A 15,404-nucleotide genomic window follows, 5' to 3' on the forward strand; every position below is an offset into this window, starting at 1 on the left:
AACCTGACCTGGTTATTACTAACGTTGAATTCTTCGTTTATGTCGATACCCATGTACGTAGTGTTTTATATTCAAACATATCAATCCTTCATCTGAAAACTTGACTATTTTCTACAAGTCTATGTATACACTGATTTCTAGTCAGGTCCCTTACATAGTATCATGTAATATTAAAATGAAACAGCAAAATAAAAAAACATTAAGAGTTAATAAATAACAATAAAATGGGAAAAATATTAACCAAAAAAAAAAAAAATAAAAAAAATAAAATAACAGATACGAAAGCAATGTAAGTCTTAGTAACATAGGTTTAAGAAAAAGTTGCGGCTTAGCCCATTGCAATTTTTACAATCTAATAGAACAAAAAATACATTTAAATAAAATTTTTTCTAACTTTACATAGATATGTAAAAAAATTTCATTTAATCATATGAGTTTGAGTTTCTGATATGTTTAGTTTATAATAATTGCACATCTAAATATATACTACAGATAGTAACAGATTGTAAGGAACGAGTATATTTAATACTAGATTGAATATTAGCATGAGAAATGTTAGATTGAGTACTTTTTGTAGACATAATCGAATTTCTATACTTCTCTTCTTTTATATAATATAAACTTATTAATCATTATACTTATAATTCCTGACTTCTTACTTCTAGTATTATTCAGGATTTTCCTTCTTTGTATATTTTATGGTTTTGAAGTACATACAAGATTCTAATATCTGGTAGTTTCTATTTTTAGAAATGAAATATATCATATTTCGAGGCTTAACCTATTATATTTGTAAGCTTTAACATTTTTTCTTAGAATCTTGTTCAACGCAGATTTCTGATGAACATAAATAAAGCAGTAAGCATGATAAAAATAACATACTCAATGAAAACCGATCTTTCGAGTGTGTGTAGTTTCAATATTTTTCTGGTTGCTTTAATAGATGGATAACGGCAACAGGTTGGAATATTTTTAAATAACAGGGAATAACTTAGAGTCTTGATGATTAACAGTACAATAGCATCTTTCAATGTTCCTGATATTTCTCCAAGATATTTTTATAATCAAGATATAAATACCTTTCAAGATGGATAAAACGTGAAAAATGACAAATTTCGCAACTCTCGTTGATCCTGTTAAACTAAAATGCGTCAGTAGAGCAATGATAAAGACATTATAATTTGCCTCTATTAGAATTATACCAAATAGAAAGGAATCCTTGACGAATCTTTAATAGCATATCATCATTAAAGCATATGTAAATCTCATCTCAAAAACAAGTTCATTATATGGTAACTGTCAATAAGTGAGTTGAAACTAATGAACTATCTTAAATCTTGAATATACGTTTCTGTTGAAGTATGTGTTTTACATGATTAAATCATAACAACAGAAACATTCTTACTTCTTTTCTAGATCTTTTCTAATAAATATATCATTAAGTTTGCATTTCATTGTAATGTTTTTGAGCTCTTATCCTATTGACAGTTAATACAGTGTACGTTTTTGGTTCAAAACCTTTGATATCACATAAAGTTGTGTGAAGACAAGAAGACTTAGAATAAACCAAAGAACTTAACTGTATTGTTATAACAACTTCAACACATTTATAAATTTATAAAAAGATATACTAATGCTTGGTACATATATTAGAAAAGATAATAATAATATGAAAATACAGCGGTATCATAACTAAATAACCTATTTTTCATTCAAATGCCAGGGCAGCATCCCAAAACTTTATTTCAAGGTCACATACCTCACCATAGATTCTGATCAATTTTTCAATTCCCTCTGCAGGGTAGGTACGAGCTATTCGGTTTAAAAGCGATACACCAAGTGCCATATCTTCTTTAAAGTTTTCACTAGAATATATTTTGATCCATTCATCATATAAGCCACCTTCAGGGACAGTAACCTTATCTTTATACTTCATAGCAGCAACACCGTAACCTATCATACATGGAGTTAAAGCAGCTACCAATTCTTGTCAGTTGCCTCTCCTAGCTACATCGTTAAAATACTTAAAATAGTTGTTCAAATCAGGACCCCTCTTAATAGTTTTAAAGTATCTATCATCTTTAACACCGAATTTCTCCTTTAATCTCTTTCCGTGCTGATTCATCTCTTCTTTAATTCTGCTAACAATGCATAATTCTTTTTCTATATCTTCTAATTCTGGAGATTTTGAACCAGCAATACAATGCACTCTACCATAGTTAACCAAATAAGAATAATCTTGTTCAACGAAAAATTGAAATTTCTTTAACGGTAAAGTACCATCAGCAATTTGTCTTACAAAGTCGTGGTTTACATAAGTATCCTAATATGGTTTAACGAGTGGATGTTCAATTAGATATTTGTAGAAGTTTTCAATAATTGGTCCAAACTTCAATGGTTTAATAATTGTTACAAGTTCGTGAGCAGTGAAACATTCATTTTGGACTATCTTTTCTAATGGTATCTCGATATGACATGTATAGTTTGGTGACTCGTTGTCATCATTTTTAACAGAATGTGTGCTTTGAGCATATTCCAAGGCACCATAAATTGCTTCGCTTAGATTGAATCCATGAGCTATATTGGAACTGATTGCAGTAGAAATAATACCGTTTAAATCTTTAGTTTCAATATGTGCTTTAAAGATGATAAAATCTTGGAAACCACTAGTGAACAGGACATCGTTATTATTTTCACCATCAACTCTACAATTTGTAACTAGAACATTTTCACTAGAAGTACTTTCTGATATTTGGGTAGCAAGTTCAAAAACATCTTCCAAAGTTTTAACGTTCTTTGAGACTTTTAAGAATTCTTGTGCTTTTGTGATACTAACAACAATCAGTATGGAATTTTTAAAAACAGATCTTTTCATGAATTCATAAGTTTCACTATTTAAAGAATCCCCTGATATAATAAGAGGGATAGAAACATTCTTGAAATCCTCAGCTAGCAAAACAACAATATCAGTATTTATTTGACCAATTTTGGCAAAGATTTAAACTTTTCAGATAGGAATGTACTGGGTATTACAAAGTCTTCTGTATTATTTGAAGTTAATTTGGTAATTAAAGTTTCACCATTACATCTATGAGCGGTTGAAAATTTGAGATCTGTTTCCACACTGTCTTTATTAGTTGGATTAGATTGTCCTATAATTAAAATACTTAGAATCTTGTCATGTTTACGCAAGATCAAATATTGGGATGGCGTGTTAATATTATAAGAAGAGTAGGTCATAGAAACAGCAATGAATTAGAGTAATGGGGTCCTAAGTGGTAGTTCTGTGCCTTTTTCATTTTTTGGAATAAAATTGAGAACATAAAGAGTGAATAATTTAAGTATTGCACTTTTTAAGTGCCCAATGATTTGTTAATATATATATGTGCGTGTGTGTATGTGTTTATATTTCTGTGTTTGAATGCTAGGTTGTTTGTTTGACGTTTGAATGACTTTTGTATGTTACTCTAAAGATTTCCTTTTAAATTTTTTTTAAAGATTCACTTTTATAGATCACACTGAAAAACAAAACCATACATGAATAATTTTTCGATTCCTGTATCCTAAATCAAATTTTCTTTCCGGCAAACGAACGTAGAATAACTCACATAAAATTATATTAAAAGAAATAGGTTCTTTTCGAGTAACTACTATGCAGTAAAAAAACGTCCACCTACCATGTCGATGGTTTTTTTTCGAATAGTACCGTACAGCAAGATGATCAGAATATTGTACTTGTCCATCTTTAAATCTTCCAAATTGAACATAACTTTTTCTTGAGCCTTTACCTAAGTTTAAATTCAACAAATTCTTTATTAATAACTCTAATCAACGAGCCCCAAAGTGTTAGGTTTTATATATTCCTGCTATTCTGTAATTAGGAAATAATGTTTAAAAGCTTTCTTAGTATAGTAAAGAAATATTCTCGACAGAAAGATTTGAAACAAATGTGTATATGTGCGCATGTGTCACTAGGCATATCTTACATTAAGAGACATGATATAAAGAAAATGATTCATTTATAAGCGATTACTTTATTAATAATACAGTTGTAGATCATCAACATAAAATTCTGCCTTTGTTTCCTTCTTTGATAAAATACATTATACGACAAATTAAGTTTGTTCTATCAATATAACAGAAATAAAATTTGGTAATAGTCAAAAAGCTATATAAAACTATGTATGTAACTCCTTCTATATCATTGCTTATATTTTGTGTTTAATTTTTGCAAATATCAAAAGTACGTTTTAAAGGAAAATCCCAAGAATTATTTTGTAGATGATAATTCTAAATGTAAATCTTAATTAAACAATTCAATTCTTTTTTAGGACAAGTCTGAGCAATATGGTTCAAGAAATATATACCCTTTCCAATAGTTTTTTTCAGAGGTAAAATAAACTAAAAACTGGTCTATTTTCTATGAATTGTGCCTGGCTCAGATTCTGTCTTATTTACATATATAGTCATATCTGCACATTATTCAACCATACAAGAGGCTAATTCTGCGGTTAGTTTACGTCAACTTTCTCTTTTTGCAAGGTCCCGCATGTATTCAGTATGTTCATAAAAAATATTATGTGATCTATCAGCAAAAGCTGAACTGAATGTCATAAATATAGCTGCAAAAGTTGGGTTGTTAAAATTGGATAAACTGTATATAAATACAAGACTAACAATAGATTCCAAAGCAGGAAGGAATCGGCTAAAATAAGATTATCTAATACTTAGAATAAAATATCTTAGAATAAGATTAGAAAGGTTGAAAGAGTGTGTGAGGAATAATAAAGTTGCAATGAGGAAAATAGAAAGGAAGAAAAAAGTAATCGATTCACTCACAAAGAATGTTCAAAAAGAGTAATGTGAACAGGTAAGAAAAATAATACAACATAAATTAAGAGCAAATATGTTGCTTTGAATCGTCTTTTGCTTGAAGCTTGGTACCATTGGATGTTTATATGTTAGTGGAGGGTAGCATGAAGATAAGAAAAAAACATCTTTTCGAGAGTGTGTTGAACTTATCATTATAAACAACATTTATTTAAAGAAGTTTTTATGATATAAATATCGTATGTGGAGTTCAAGGATATGTTCAACTTAATTACCAAACGGCAAGGAAGCAATGATAAAAAGATGTAAATTCACTTATATACAGTGAATACATACATACATATACATACATATATATATATTTGTATCAAATAATAACTACCAAAATATGCAAGCTATCATTTGTGAATTTTTCAGTCCATATTACTCTGTTATACCCTGTAGGTTATAACCTCATTAAGTGTAACATAGCACAAATTATGCTTTCCATGCTAACCAGTATAAGCAAAGAGTATAATAAAAAGGCAAATATAGAATTATTAACTTTGCATGTTACATATAATTTGTAATTGTTTATTTACTTTTTTTTTGTAAATATCGAAATATTAACTGAGTTTGTCAATGCATAACTTTGTTATGTACTATTACCTCTCTTTTTTGATCCTTTATCTAGAGTTTTTATGAAAAACAACATCAATTTTGTTATAAGACAATTTCAAATACATATATACACATCTTATAATTTTTCATGACTTTATTTAGCTTTTTGCTGAATAGATAATATTTATTAAGGTATCTTTCTACCAATACTGTGTATCTTTATGTGCGTATACTATTTTTTTGTCCCACTTCCCATCGTCATATTAACGTTTTTTCCCTTTTTTTCATTTGTGCGAATGCCAAACCAAGAAAAACAAGACATGTGATTTTAAATATGACGGAAATTTTTTCTGCGTCCTTATTTAAGCCAACATTGTTTTTCTTTTGCCAGATTAAGGCAAAACTGAAAATAAAAACAACAACTTAAGATTTGGAATAGCTTCTGTATAACATATCACTGTTTCTTTTTTCTTTTTTTAAATGATCATACGTTATTAAAGAAATTGTTTTCTATCTATAATTATTAAAATGATTCACACTTTATAAAGCAATATATATAACTCCTAAAGACTAAAATAATTAGGATAAAGCGATAATGAGTCAGGGTGGTTGGTATTTATTTTTTGTATTGATCTATTTATCAATCTTTTTTTTTGTTAATTTAATGATGTTACATTTGACAACTAAGAAAATTGTTGATAGGTGTGGTAATTCATCAAAACGCGCTCTGCGTGAACAATTTTGAATTAAAATGATCATTGATTGTACATAGAATAATATTTATTAATTGCCATTCACTATAAAATAAAAAATGTTTTGCTGTCGTTTAAAAACTTCTCGAATTTAAAAATACTAAATAACAAATTCTTCTGTAAAGGTTCCAGTATATGTTAGTTAAGGATAGTATCATGTGATATGTATATATCTGCAACTTTCTAGAGGCATTCTTCTAACTGAATCGTTTGTTAATCTGCAATATACCATTATGTTTGTGTATGTATGTGTATATATTTAACAGTTACAATTAACTTCTGTATCTATATTTTGAGATTTTGGACATCATAAATAAAATTAGCAATAAGGTAATTTATTATGTTAAAGTTTATAATAATGTAATCAAAATCTTTATTTCTATATGCAATTATAACATACATAAAGTATTTGTTGATTTATCATTTAGATTTCTTCATGTTTTTTCTGCATAATAACAATGGTCTATGGATAAAAGTGGAATACTAAAGTACTAACAAATTTTTTTTCTAATGTAAACTTTAACTGTTGGCAAAACAAAGTTGTGGGCTAATGAAGAATATACTGATGATCGGTTGAAAATAACACAAATAAAATCAAATAACATTAGACAAGTTTTATTAATATCATTAGCTATAAATACAAAAGTTCGTTTTTGTTTTGGTTATTTTTTATCTACCTCTACATACAATGATGTTATTGAAGTGGAAGTTTCATATTTTTTTTGTTCCTTTAATTTTTTCTGTTTGTTATTTAAAAAAATGTTGTGAAAAAATATCTATCTATTTCCTTTTCTGGTCATACTGAAGGAACACAATAGTTAAAAAGTACGTCACCCTTTTTCAGAGATTTCATGTTTTTAGACAGATCTGTTTGAAATTATTGACATTCCTTAAATATTTGTCGACGCATAATAACAAGGAAAACCTCTAAATTGTTGAGCCAGAATTGGTTATATTTACAACTACAATTATATTAAATTGAAATGTATAAGTTATATATGTTGTGAATTTTTCGTTGTTTAACGTTTACCCTTTTTATTGTTTTGTTTTGTAATTATAATACATTTTGGAAAAATGTTTCATTTGATAATAATCAGCTAAATCTTGCCAATTGACTAAAAGCGTCTGGATCACATCCTTCAAAGTTATGACCAAAAGTGCGCTCTTGTTCAAGTATTAATTTACCAGTAGAAACTAGTTGCTGCCAATTTCCTGGTACTTTGTCATTCATGTCAACTATACCTAGATCACTATAATAGTGTGACATAATATTACCAGCATTTTGATCAACACGATTCCACATTGCATCCCAATCATATCTACTCGTAAGTTTGTGATAATCTGGATGGCATGCATTATATTTTAGACCATAATAGCCATCAAAGATACCATGAATGTCCTCATCCCTTTTCTCCAAATCACGTTTGGTATTTGCTCCAAAGTGTGTCAAAAAGAGAGAGACCGAACTATCTGTTTTATGGGCATCAATAGAGAAAATTGGGGTCCCATTAAGCTCCACTGTCATATTTTTATAAGTTAATGAATCATCCCTTTTATAAAATTGCGTGTGCTCGTTTGCCACTAAGTTAAATGGTCCACTCGCATATAACAAAGCACGTCCAACTTGTGTATCTCTTTTCAAGATAGTGGCAACAAGTGTACCAACACCTACAACAACCGCTGCTGTCATCAAAATTGCAGATATGGCTGAGCGAGCGCATGCACCACCACTATAGGTTCCACTTTCTCCCTCTGTATCAACACAATCATCTACAAAAGTTTTCCATTTATCAACTGCATCAGAAGCTGAACCAAGTGTACTGCTTAGTAAACCCCACCAAGCACCATTAACTCGTGGACGGAGTTGAGAAGGACTATAAACTCCACTACCCACAATGATATTACCATTTTCATTAGTACATGGAAAGGTAAAACTAGTATTACACGATTCATACTTGGAATTGCCAAGCAGCATATGAATACAATCCTCTTTGCCCATACAAAGGTCGATTACAGAATCATTATAAACAGCTTTCGTTAATTTACAGATAGTAAATAAAATAAATGAAGCTTTTAATAGCCAATTGCCCTCCTTCATGTTTATGATGGATGAACCCTTGGATACAGAATCAAGAATGATTAATTTAATATTTTTTTTTTTGCTAATGTTATGTTTCAGTGAATCTAATATACAAAAACAAAGAAGATGATAAATTTTTTTCAGAAACCAAAAGACCCTGCTCCTTAAATAATCTTGGAAACGTACTTAAATTTTCAAAATTGATCTGTTAAAAATATATGGAGCTAGTAAAAAATCTTCAACAGAGAATTACATCATAGGGGCTTTATTTGAGATTTATCCACTTTAATTAGTAACCAAACACAATTAATTGAAATATCAATTTTGAGCTATTTAATTTTTGTAACTAACAATCAAGAAGACAATTACAAAGAAAATAAATCATTATTAGTCTTATACGAAATTTAATTGTATGTTCATTGTTTTAATTTAAATTTACAGTAAATGACTCGGAATGTGAAAGTTTGTAAAAAAAATTTTTAGAAAAGTGTACTGAAAAAAAACTTTCAATTCTTTTTTAGAAAATTATATGCAATTATTAATTTTCACAAGTATCTAAAAGTATAATGAGTACCGTTTTATTCTTTACAATTAAAGATTACAAGTTCCTCCAATTTTTCTTTTTGGGAATATATTTGTCAGAGATCTTTTGTTTTTGTTGTTGAGCTTTTTAGCAAATGAATCTATTTTAATATTAGGAAGGAATAGAAAAATTAAAGCACCACTATCCTCAACATAGGATTAACCTTGTTTAAACGACTACTGCTGAATGTTTCATACGACTTTTTTTTAAAACCATACTAGAAAGCGTTTCTTAAAAGTATCTTCTTACATATAATATACAAGAAAAATGTTAAAATTATCTTTAAAAAATGGAAGTTAGATGTTAGTGCCAATCTTATTCATTATTCTTGGGTTTTATTTATGGTTGAATTTTTCGCAATATACAAGAGATTGTTCTGGGAGATCTGATTTCGTACCTATTAAACAATATTTCTTAGTAATGAAAATTTGTATTTCTCTTTTTTACTCTTATTCCTTTTCTTATGTAATATTCGTTTAATGTTTTCTGTTGATAAATAGCAGATGTCATTTGTTGTTAGATATTACTACATACAGTTATGCAATATAATTTATCCCTATATGTAAGCCACTAGAACAAATATCACAATCATGTTATATCTTAATCACGAGAACTTTTTTTTTGAAGAAAAAAAAAAAGTACTTTCCTCAACAGGAAAATATTCTGTATTTAGTGATTTTATACATACATTTTTGAGGGACATTGCATTTTCTAGTCTTTACAGCGTTTTCATATGCTGTGTTACATAATTCTATGGTTCCCAAATAGTAAAATTGAATTGGAGATGCATCAAACATTATCAAAATAAGAAACAAAAAATACTCACATAAAATTATACAAGTTAAAAAAGATACAATTTATTAATGGCTAACATTTGAATGAACAGGTGTCTTTAGTTTATAGAATCAAATAATGAACCCCTTCCTGTCTCTATTCTTCTGTTATTATAAACCTACTCTTTTGAGTTGACTCACAAGAAAATAAAAGTGTTGAAATGAAATTAAAGATGTATTTAATAATCTAAATATATCGTACCAAATGATTGGAAATTTTATAAAAAGAATATAAAATGGAGGGGTTAAAATAAAGTATGTTATAAACTATGTTGATTGTATATGTATATCAATTTTGTGGAACAAAAGAACGATAGACAATACCATATAAATCTGTAGTACCATTAATTTCCTACTATGAATAACTTAACTTATGATTCTACCAATATCCTATCTTGAGTATATAGTATTCAATCACAATGATCTAAAATTAGTGATAATAGGGTTTTTTGATACTGAATACTTACTTAAACAGAAACATTTTTTATCTTGTCTGTTAAATGTATTTGTTTATTAAATATATGCTATATAAGAACTATTTGGTAATATTATACCTATTGTTTCTCTGCCATTTATATCAGAAACTACAGTATTTCGATTGATTCTGAAATGGCTAACTAATATTAGTACACAGTTAACATTAGTAAGGTTGTAACTATTTTTATTTGATAGCATAATTTTTCCAATTAGAAAGGTATGTTAAGAAACCTTAATTGGCAATCTTGAAATATGAAGTCCGTGGGTAGCATTAAATGTCAAGGTAAAGGATTTGGAACAGCCGAAACTCTGGGTCCAAAGCTATGAATGTATTCGAACGGATGATCATAGGATTAGTATTGTGGTGGTAAATTACTTAGGAGCTTAGTTGAGACACTATTGATATAGAGAAATGAGGTTAGAGGTAAGTATCAGCACTAATATTCATATTCTATTTAATGGGATCTACATGGAAGAAGAAGAATATCGAGAATAACAACGAATAATCTAATTATTAGTTAAAATTGACGAATCATAAAATTTGTAAATGTTTATATATATAATTAATATTCGTATTTTAATATACTACATATAATTATCCTCACCATATAGATTTGCATATTAGTTAGCAAAAGTAGAAGAAACCGTATCAATTGTAAATTACTAATTCTAATAAATTTACATTAAAAAATCCTGGGCGTTCGGTTATAACAAAAACGCAAATGTTAATTGTCTATAAATAAATCCATCTGTTAATTCAAACAACAACTACTAAAACATACATACCATCACTTATGGAATTTTCAGTTCATATTGCTTTATTGTGACATCTAAATCGTAATTCTACCTCTCTAAACTGTGACATCGTCCATATTATCTTTTCCATACTATCTACTATAAACAAAGAATATAATAGAAAGATAAATTTAGAATGTCTAAGACTACATGTTCAATATAATTTGTAATTGTTTAGTCTTTTTTTTTTACATATTGAAATATTAGTTTAATTTATCAATTCATCACTTTGCTATGTACAATTATCACTCTCCTTTGATTCTCTATCTTGATTTTCTATTAAAATAACATCAATTTTATTATAAAATAAATTCAAATATACATGCGTATATAACATTTAGATTTTTATATATAGAGAATAAATTAAGGAAAGGAATCAGACATTCAACTAAGAAAACTATAATGCAACATATCCTCTCAAATAGAGTCAAATTATCAATACTATTGATTCATATAATATTGTACAGTGTAGAGTACAGGTATTTTTAAGGTATGATATTTTTGATTTCATAGAACTATTAGCATACATTTATATTAAGTTATTTTGATTTTTGTAAATTAGTTTTCTCTATATACATTTCATGTTCAATTGGATCTTTACCACAGGCCTCTATAATATATTTAGTATGCTGCAACATTGCTAAAATATTTATTATCACAAAGAGCACAAACCACATTACAGAAATGATAGCACACCATATCAGAGGGTCTATTATATCTTCAGACATGATTAGTTAGCAGGATTAAACTTGTAATATATATACTACGATAACTTCCTTAAGAAAACAATAGCAAACAGATAACAGAAAACAGAATAAGACTTTATTTAGTTTTTTGCTGAATAGATAATATCTATTAAGGTATCTTTCTATCAATAATGTGTATAAAGTATGTGCATATACTATTTTTTTGTCCCACTTCCCATCGTCATATTAACGTTTTTTCCCTTTTTTTCATTTGTGCGAATGCCAAACCAAGAAAAACAAGACATGTGATTTTAAATATGACGGAAATTTTTTCTGCGTCCTTATTTAAGCCAACATTGTTTTTCTTTTGCCAGATTAAGGCAAAACTGAAAATAAAAACAACAACTTAAGATTTGGAATAGCTTCTGTATAACATATCACTGTTTCTTTTTTCTTTTTTTAAATGATCATACGTTATTAAAGAAATTGTTTTCTATCCATAATTATTAAAATGATTCACACTTTATAAAGCAATATATATAACTCCTAAAGACTAAAATAATTAGGATAAAGCGATAATGAGTCAGGGTGGTTGGTATTTATTTTTAGCATTGATCTTTTTATTAGTTTTTTCTGTGCTTAACTTCATAGTATTGAATTTGACAGCTAAGAGAATTATTGATAAGTGTGGTAATCCACCGGAGTACGTTCTGCATGAACGAGCTATGAATAAAAATGCGCCTTAATTGTACATAGAATAATATTTATTAATTGCTATTCACTATAAAATAAAAGGATTTTGTTTTTGAAATGTATTTGTTGTCATTTAAAAATCTCCAAATTTTAAAATACTAGAGGCTAACCTCTGTTATAAAGGCCTTATTATTAATATGATAATTACTGGTAGAATAATATGATATATGTATTTATATATGACTTTATGAGTATCTTTTTTAACTGAACAATTTGTTAATCTACAACATACTGTTACTTTTGTATATGTGCATATATGTATGTATGTAGTTGCCAGAATTAACTTTTGCATCTATATTTTAAGATTTTGAACATCGTATCTCTGTTTCTTTACTATATTATGACATAGAGCTAAGCAGACAGTCTAATTAAACATTTTAAAAGAAAACATATATATCCCTGTTGTGACATCTTTTTTGATTCTTTTCTTTACATAACTTTTAAGATATCAAGAGAAGCGGTTAGATGGTTGAATAAATATTATGCAATATTGAAGAAATTTTTTATCTTGTAATTTGTTCGTTATATAGTTAATCCTTAATGGTTTTGAAAAATTATAAATTTTTCTGATTAAACCTTTTAACTCTGTTTCTTACAATTATTTATTGGGTGAACTGCGTACTATACAAATCATTTTACTGCATAGTTTATCGACGATAATTATCTTTTAGTAGGGAGAATAAATCTATCTGATTAAACAAAACAAATGAAAACTTTACGCAGCAATTATCAAGGATATATATGTATAGACTTCCGTAAAAAAACTTGGAGAAGATAAATCTTACTCAATTAAATAAGACGAATCTGTAAATAATTAGGAAACAAATGTGAAGTTCTTTACTATGAGAATGAAGTAAACATTAAATTGTTACCACCTTGTAGAGGAGACAACAATTAGCAACAAACTCGACTCATAAGATCTTCCTTACTCGACATCCAATCAATATACCTTCAGAACGAAGGTAACAGAAGGAAGCAATTCACCCCAAGAAGGGATTTTTCAGAACGAAAAGTTAAGTGAATTGAGAGTAATATTAATATTCCAAAACTGTAACAGAGCTAATCAACTGATGTGCTCCCCGAATATCTCTCTCGCCTAATAAAGGTAAGATCCGAAGATATGATAAACTCCTGACAAAAAGTTATGGGTTGGGAAGCTATCCATAGTTATATTTTCGCAGAAAAGAACAATTCAATCATCTGATTGATCTTGTAATTATGTAAATATACTATGAAAACTCGATTGTAAAGAGGTGGCTAGGGATAAAAGATTATATTTGCATAAAATATAGGAACGTTTGTATTTTCGATCCACTTGTATTCATACTGGGGTGACTTTTTGAAACTACCATGAATTTGAGCTGGGCTAGCCATGTAAATACGCTTGTAAGATTAAGTTGCGTAACGAAGAACACGAATTTTTTTTTTTAAAAAAGTAAAGGAAGACAAGCTGACTTCTCTTTATATTCTTCCTGCAAAACTTGAGAAACAGGAGAAATGAAAATGAAAACAAAAAAAAGACTCTTAGAAAAAAAAAAAACAAAAAAAATTTTTTATAGGGTTTTTAAAGAAAAATTCGGGTAAAAAAAAAGAACTATAATTGAATAAACTATAAAGCTACACTTCCTAATGTACATCACACAAGTCTGTTGGGTTAGGACATAATTTATTATTATTGTAAATTGAAGCTTTGACACTTACAAAAAAAATATTTTGAAAGTTGGTTAAGTTAAATGTTATCAACAAAAGTCATTCCTAGTTCAAGTTTTCAATTATATTGATTGTAAGTATTAATTTCAATCAATGAAGTGTTGTTCTCGTTTTTCATTATTTAGTTTATTAGATATTGCAACTTAAATTTAGGTTGTTTTTCTGTTATTACTGTCAACTGGTTAAAATAAGTGATTTTTATTAAGGTATTTATTGGACATTATATGTAGCTGTTATTTTATTGTTGTGTGTATTAAAAAGTCCGAAAATATAACGACAATACAAAATGATGGACGATTCAAATAATAATAGTCTATTTTAGAACTGTATTACGCATTTATGTTATATGAAGTAAATTCAGGGATAGAACATATGCTTATTTACAGGTAAAAAAGGTATTGGTTATTAGAATAAAATAGAAAGGGAGCGAATGAAAAATAAGACAATATTTACTATGAGGTGAACTGAAAACATTTATTAGCTATTTGCAAAGACTTAATTTATTCATTAATAAGGGTGAATAATGTAGAACAAAGAAAAAAGACATTTCAGACTCTTTTTCGAAACGAGTATAATTGAAGTTATTCACGTTTGAAGAGCTTCATATCTAATTTTTAGTATGTCATATGTAAATCAAAACGTCATCTTTTTATTATTATTCTTGTCTTGAGCATAGCAGATGAATTATCAAGATTGATTAATAAGTCGTTCTTTTTTCGTCATAAAGAAAGGATGAAATAAAGAGAAACAAAGCGAAACAAATAAATAATAAAAAGGCTACTTCATAGTTTTATTCTTTTTTTTTTTTTTTTTCCCAAATGACAAAAAAGTAATTGCAATAACGATAACGATAACGACAGCGATGGCGATGGCGATGGCGATAGCGATAACGTTCTTTATTTTTATTGGCTGTTGATAAGAAGTTACTTATTGATACCCGGAAAATGTAGAGTCCACACAGGAATCTTTTTAAGCGACTTTATAATCCGTACTGATTTCAAACCCTAAGTAGGAAAGGAACTTTTTCTTTTTTTCTTTGGACTCCTCCCCAAGTATAATGAACACCATAAATAAGTCGGTGAAAAAAAAAAAAAAAATTGTTTTTCTTAAGTCTGTAATAACTACACACAAAAGAATTATTTACTTATTTTGCGAATATTTTAATCTTACACCCTACTTTTTCTTCAGATTTAACCAACGCATTATGACTACTCAAGCGATACCAACCCTCTTTATTTTCTTTTTTTTTTTTTAACAAAAACTAGAGAAAAAAAGAAAAAAAGAAAAAAAAAGGAAGATGCTTTC

General features: G+C 28.0%; 3 protein-coding genes across 3 annotated transcripts; all 3 read right to left on the reverse strand.

Moving 5' to 3' along the window:
• Positions 1–1,990: 1,990 nt before the first annotated feature.
• PWA37_003152 (uncharacterized protein) lies at positions 1,991–2,875 on the reverse strand (the record flags this gene model as incomplete). The annotated part of the gene is made up of 2 exons (XM_064859687.1): positions 1,991–2,323; positions 2,414–2,875. 2 exons carry the CDS (start codon positions 2,873–2,875, stop codon positions 1,991–1,993), a joined length of 795 nt encoding a protein of 264 aa, XP_064713060.1.
• Positions 2,876–2,973: 98 nt separating this feature from the next.
• Positions 2,974–3,240, reverse strand: PWA37_003153 (uncharacterized protein; the record flags this gene model as incomplete). Its single annotated transcript, XM_064859688.1, has 1 exon — positions 2,974–3,240. The coding sequence occupies one exon, from the start codon at positions 3,238–3,240 to the stop codon at positions 2,974–2,976; it is 267 nt and encodes an 88-aa protein (XP_064713061.1).
• A 4,035-nt stretch (positions 3,241–7,275) lies between these two features.
• On the reverse strand, positions 7,276–8,280 carry PWA37_003154 (uncharacterized protein; the record flags this gene model as incomplete). Its single annotated transcript, XM_064859689.1, has 1 exon — positions 7,276–8,280. The coding sequence occupies one exon, from the start codon at positions 8,278–8,280 to the stop codon at positions 7,276–7,278; it is 1,005 nt and encodes a 334-aa protein (XP_064713062.1).
• Between the last annotated feature and the right edge of the window lie 7,124 nt (positions 8,281–15,404).

Source organism: Arxiozyma heterogenica, assembly GCF_036370985.1.
Source record: "Arxiozyma heterogenica strain weizmannii chromosome Unknown scaffold_27, whole genome shotgun sequence".
NCBI lineage: Eukaryota > Fungi > Ascomycota > Saccharomycetes > Saccharomycetales > Saccharomycetaceae > Arxiozyma > Arxiozyma heterogenica.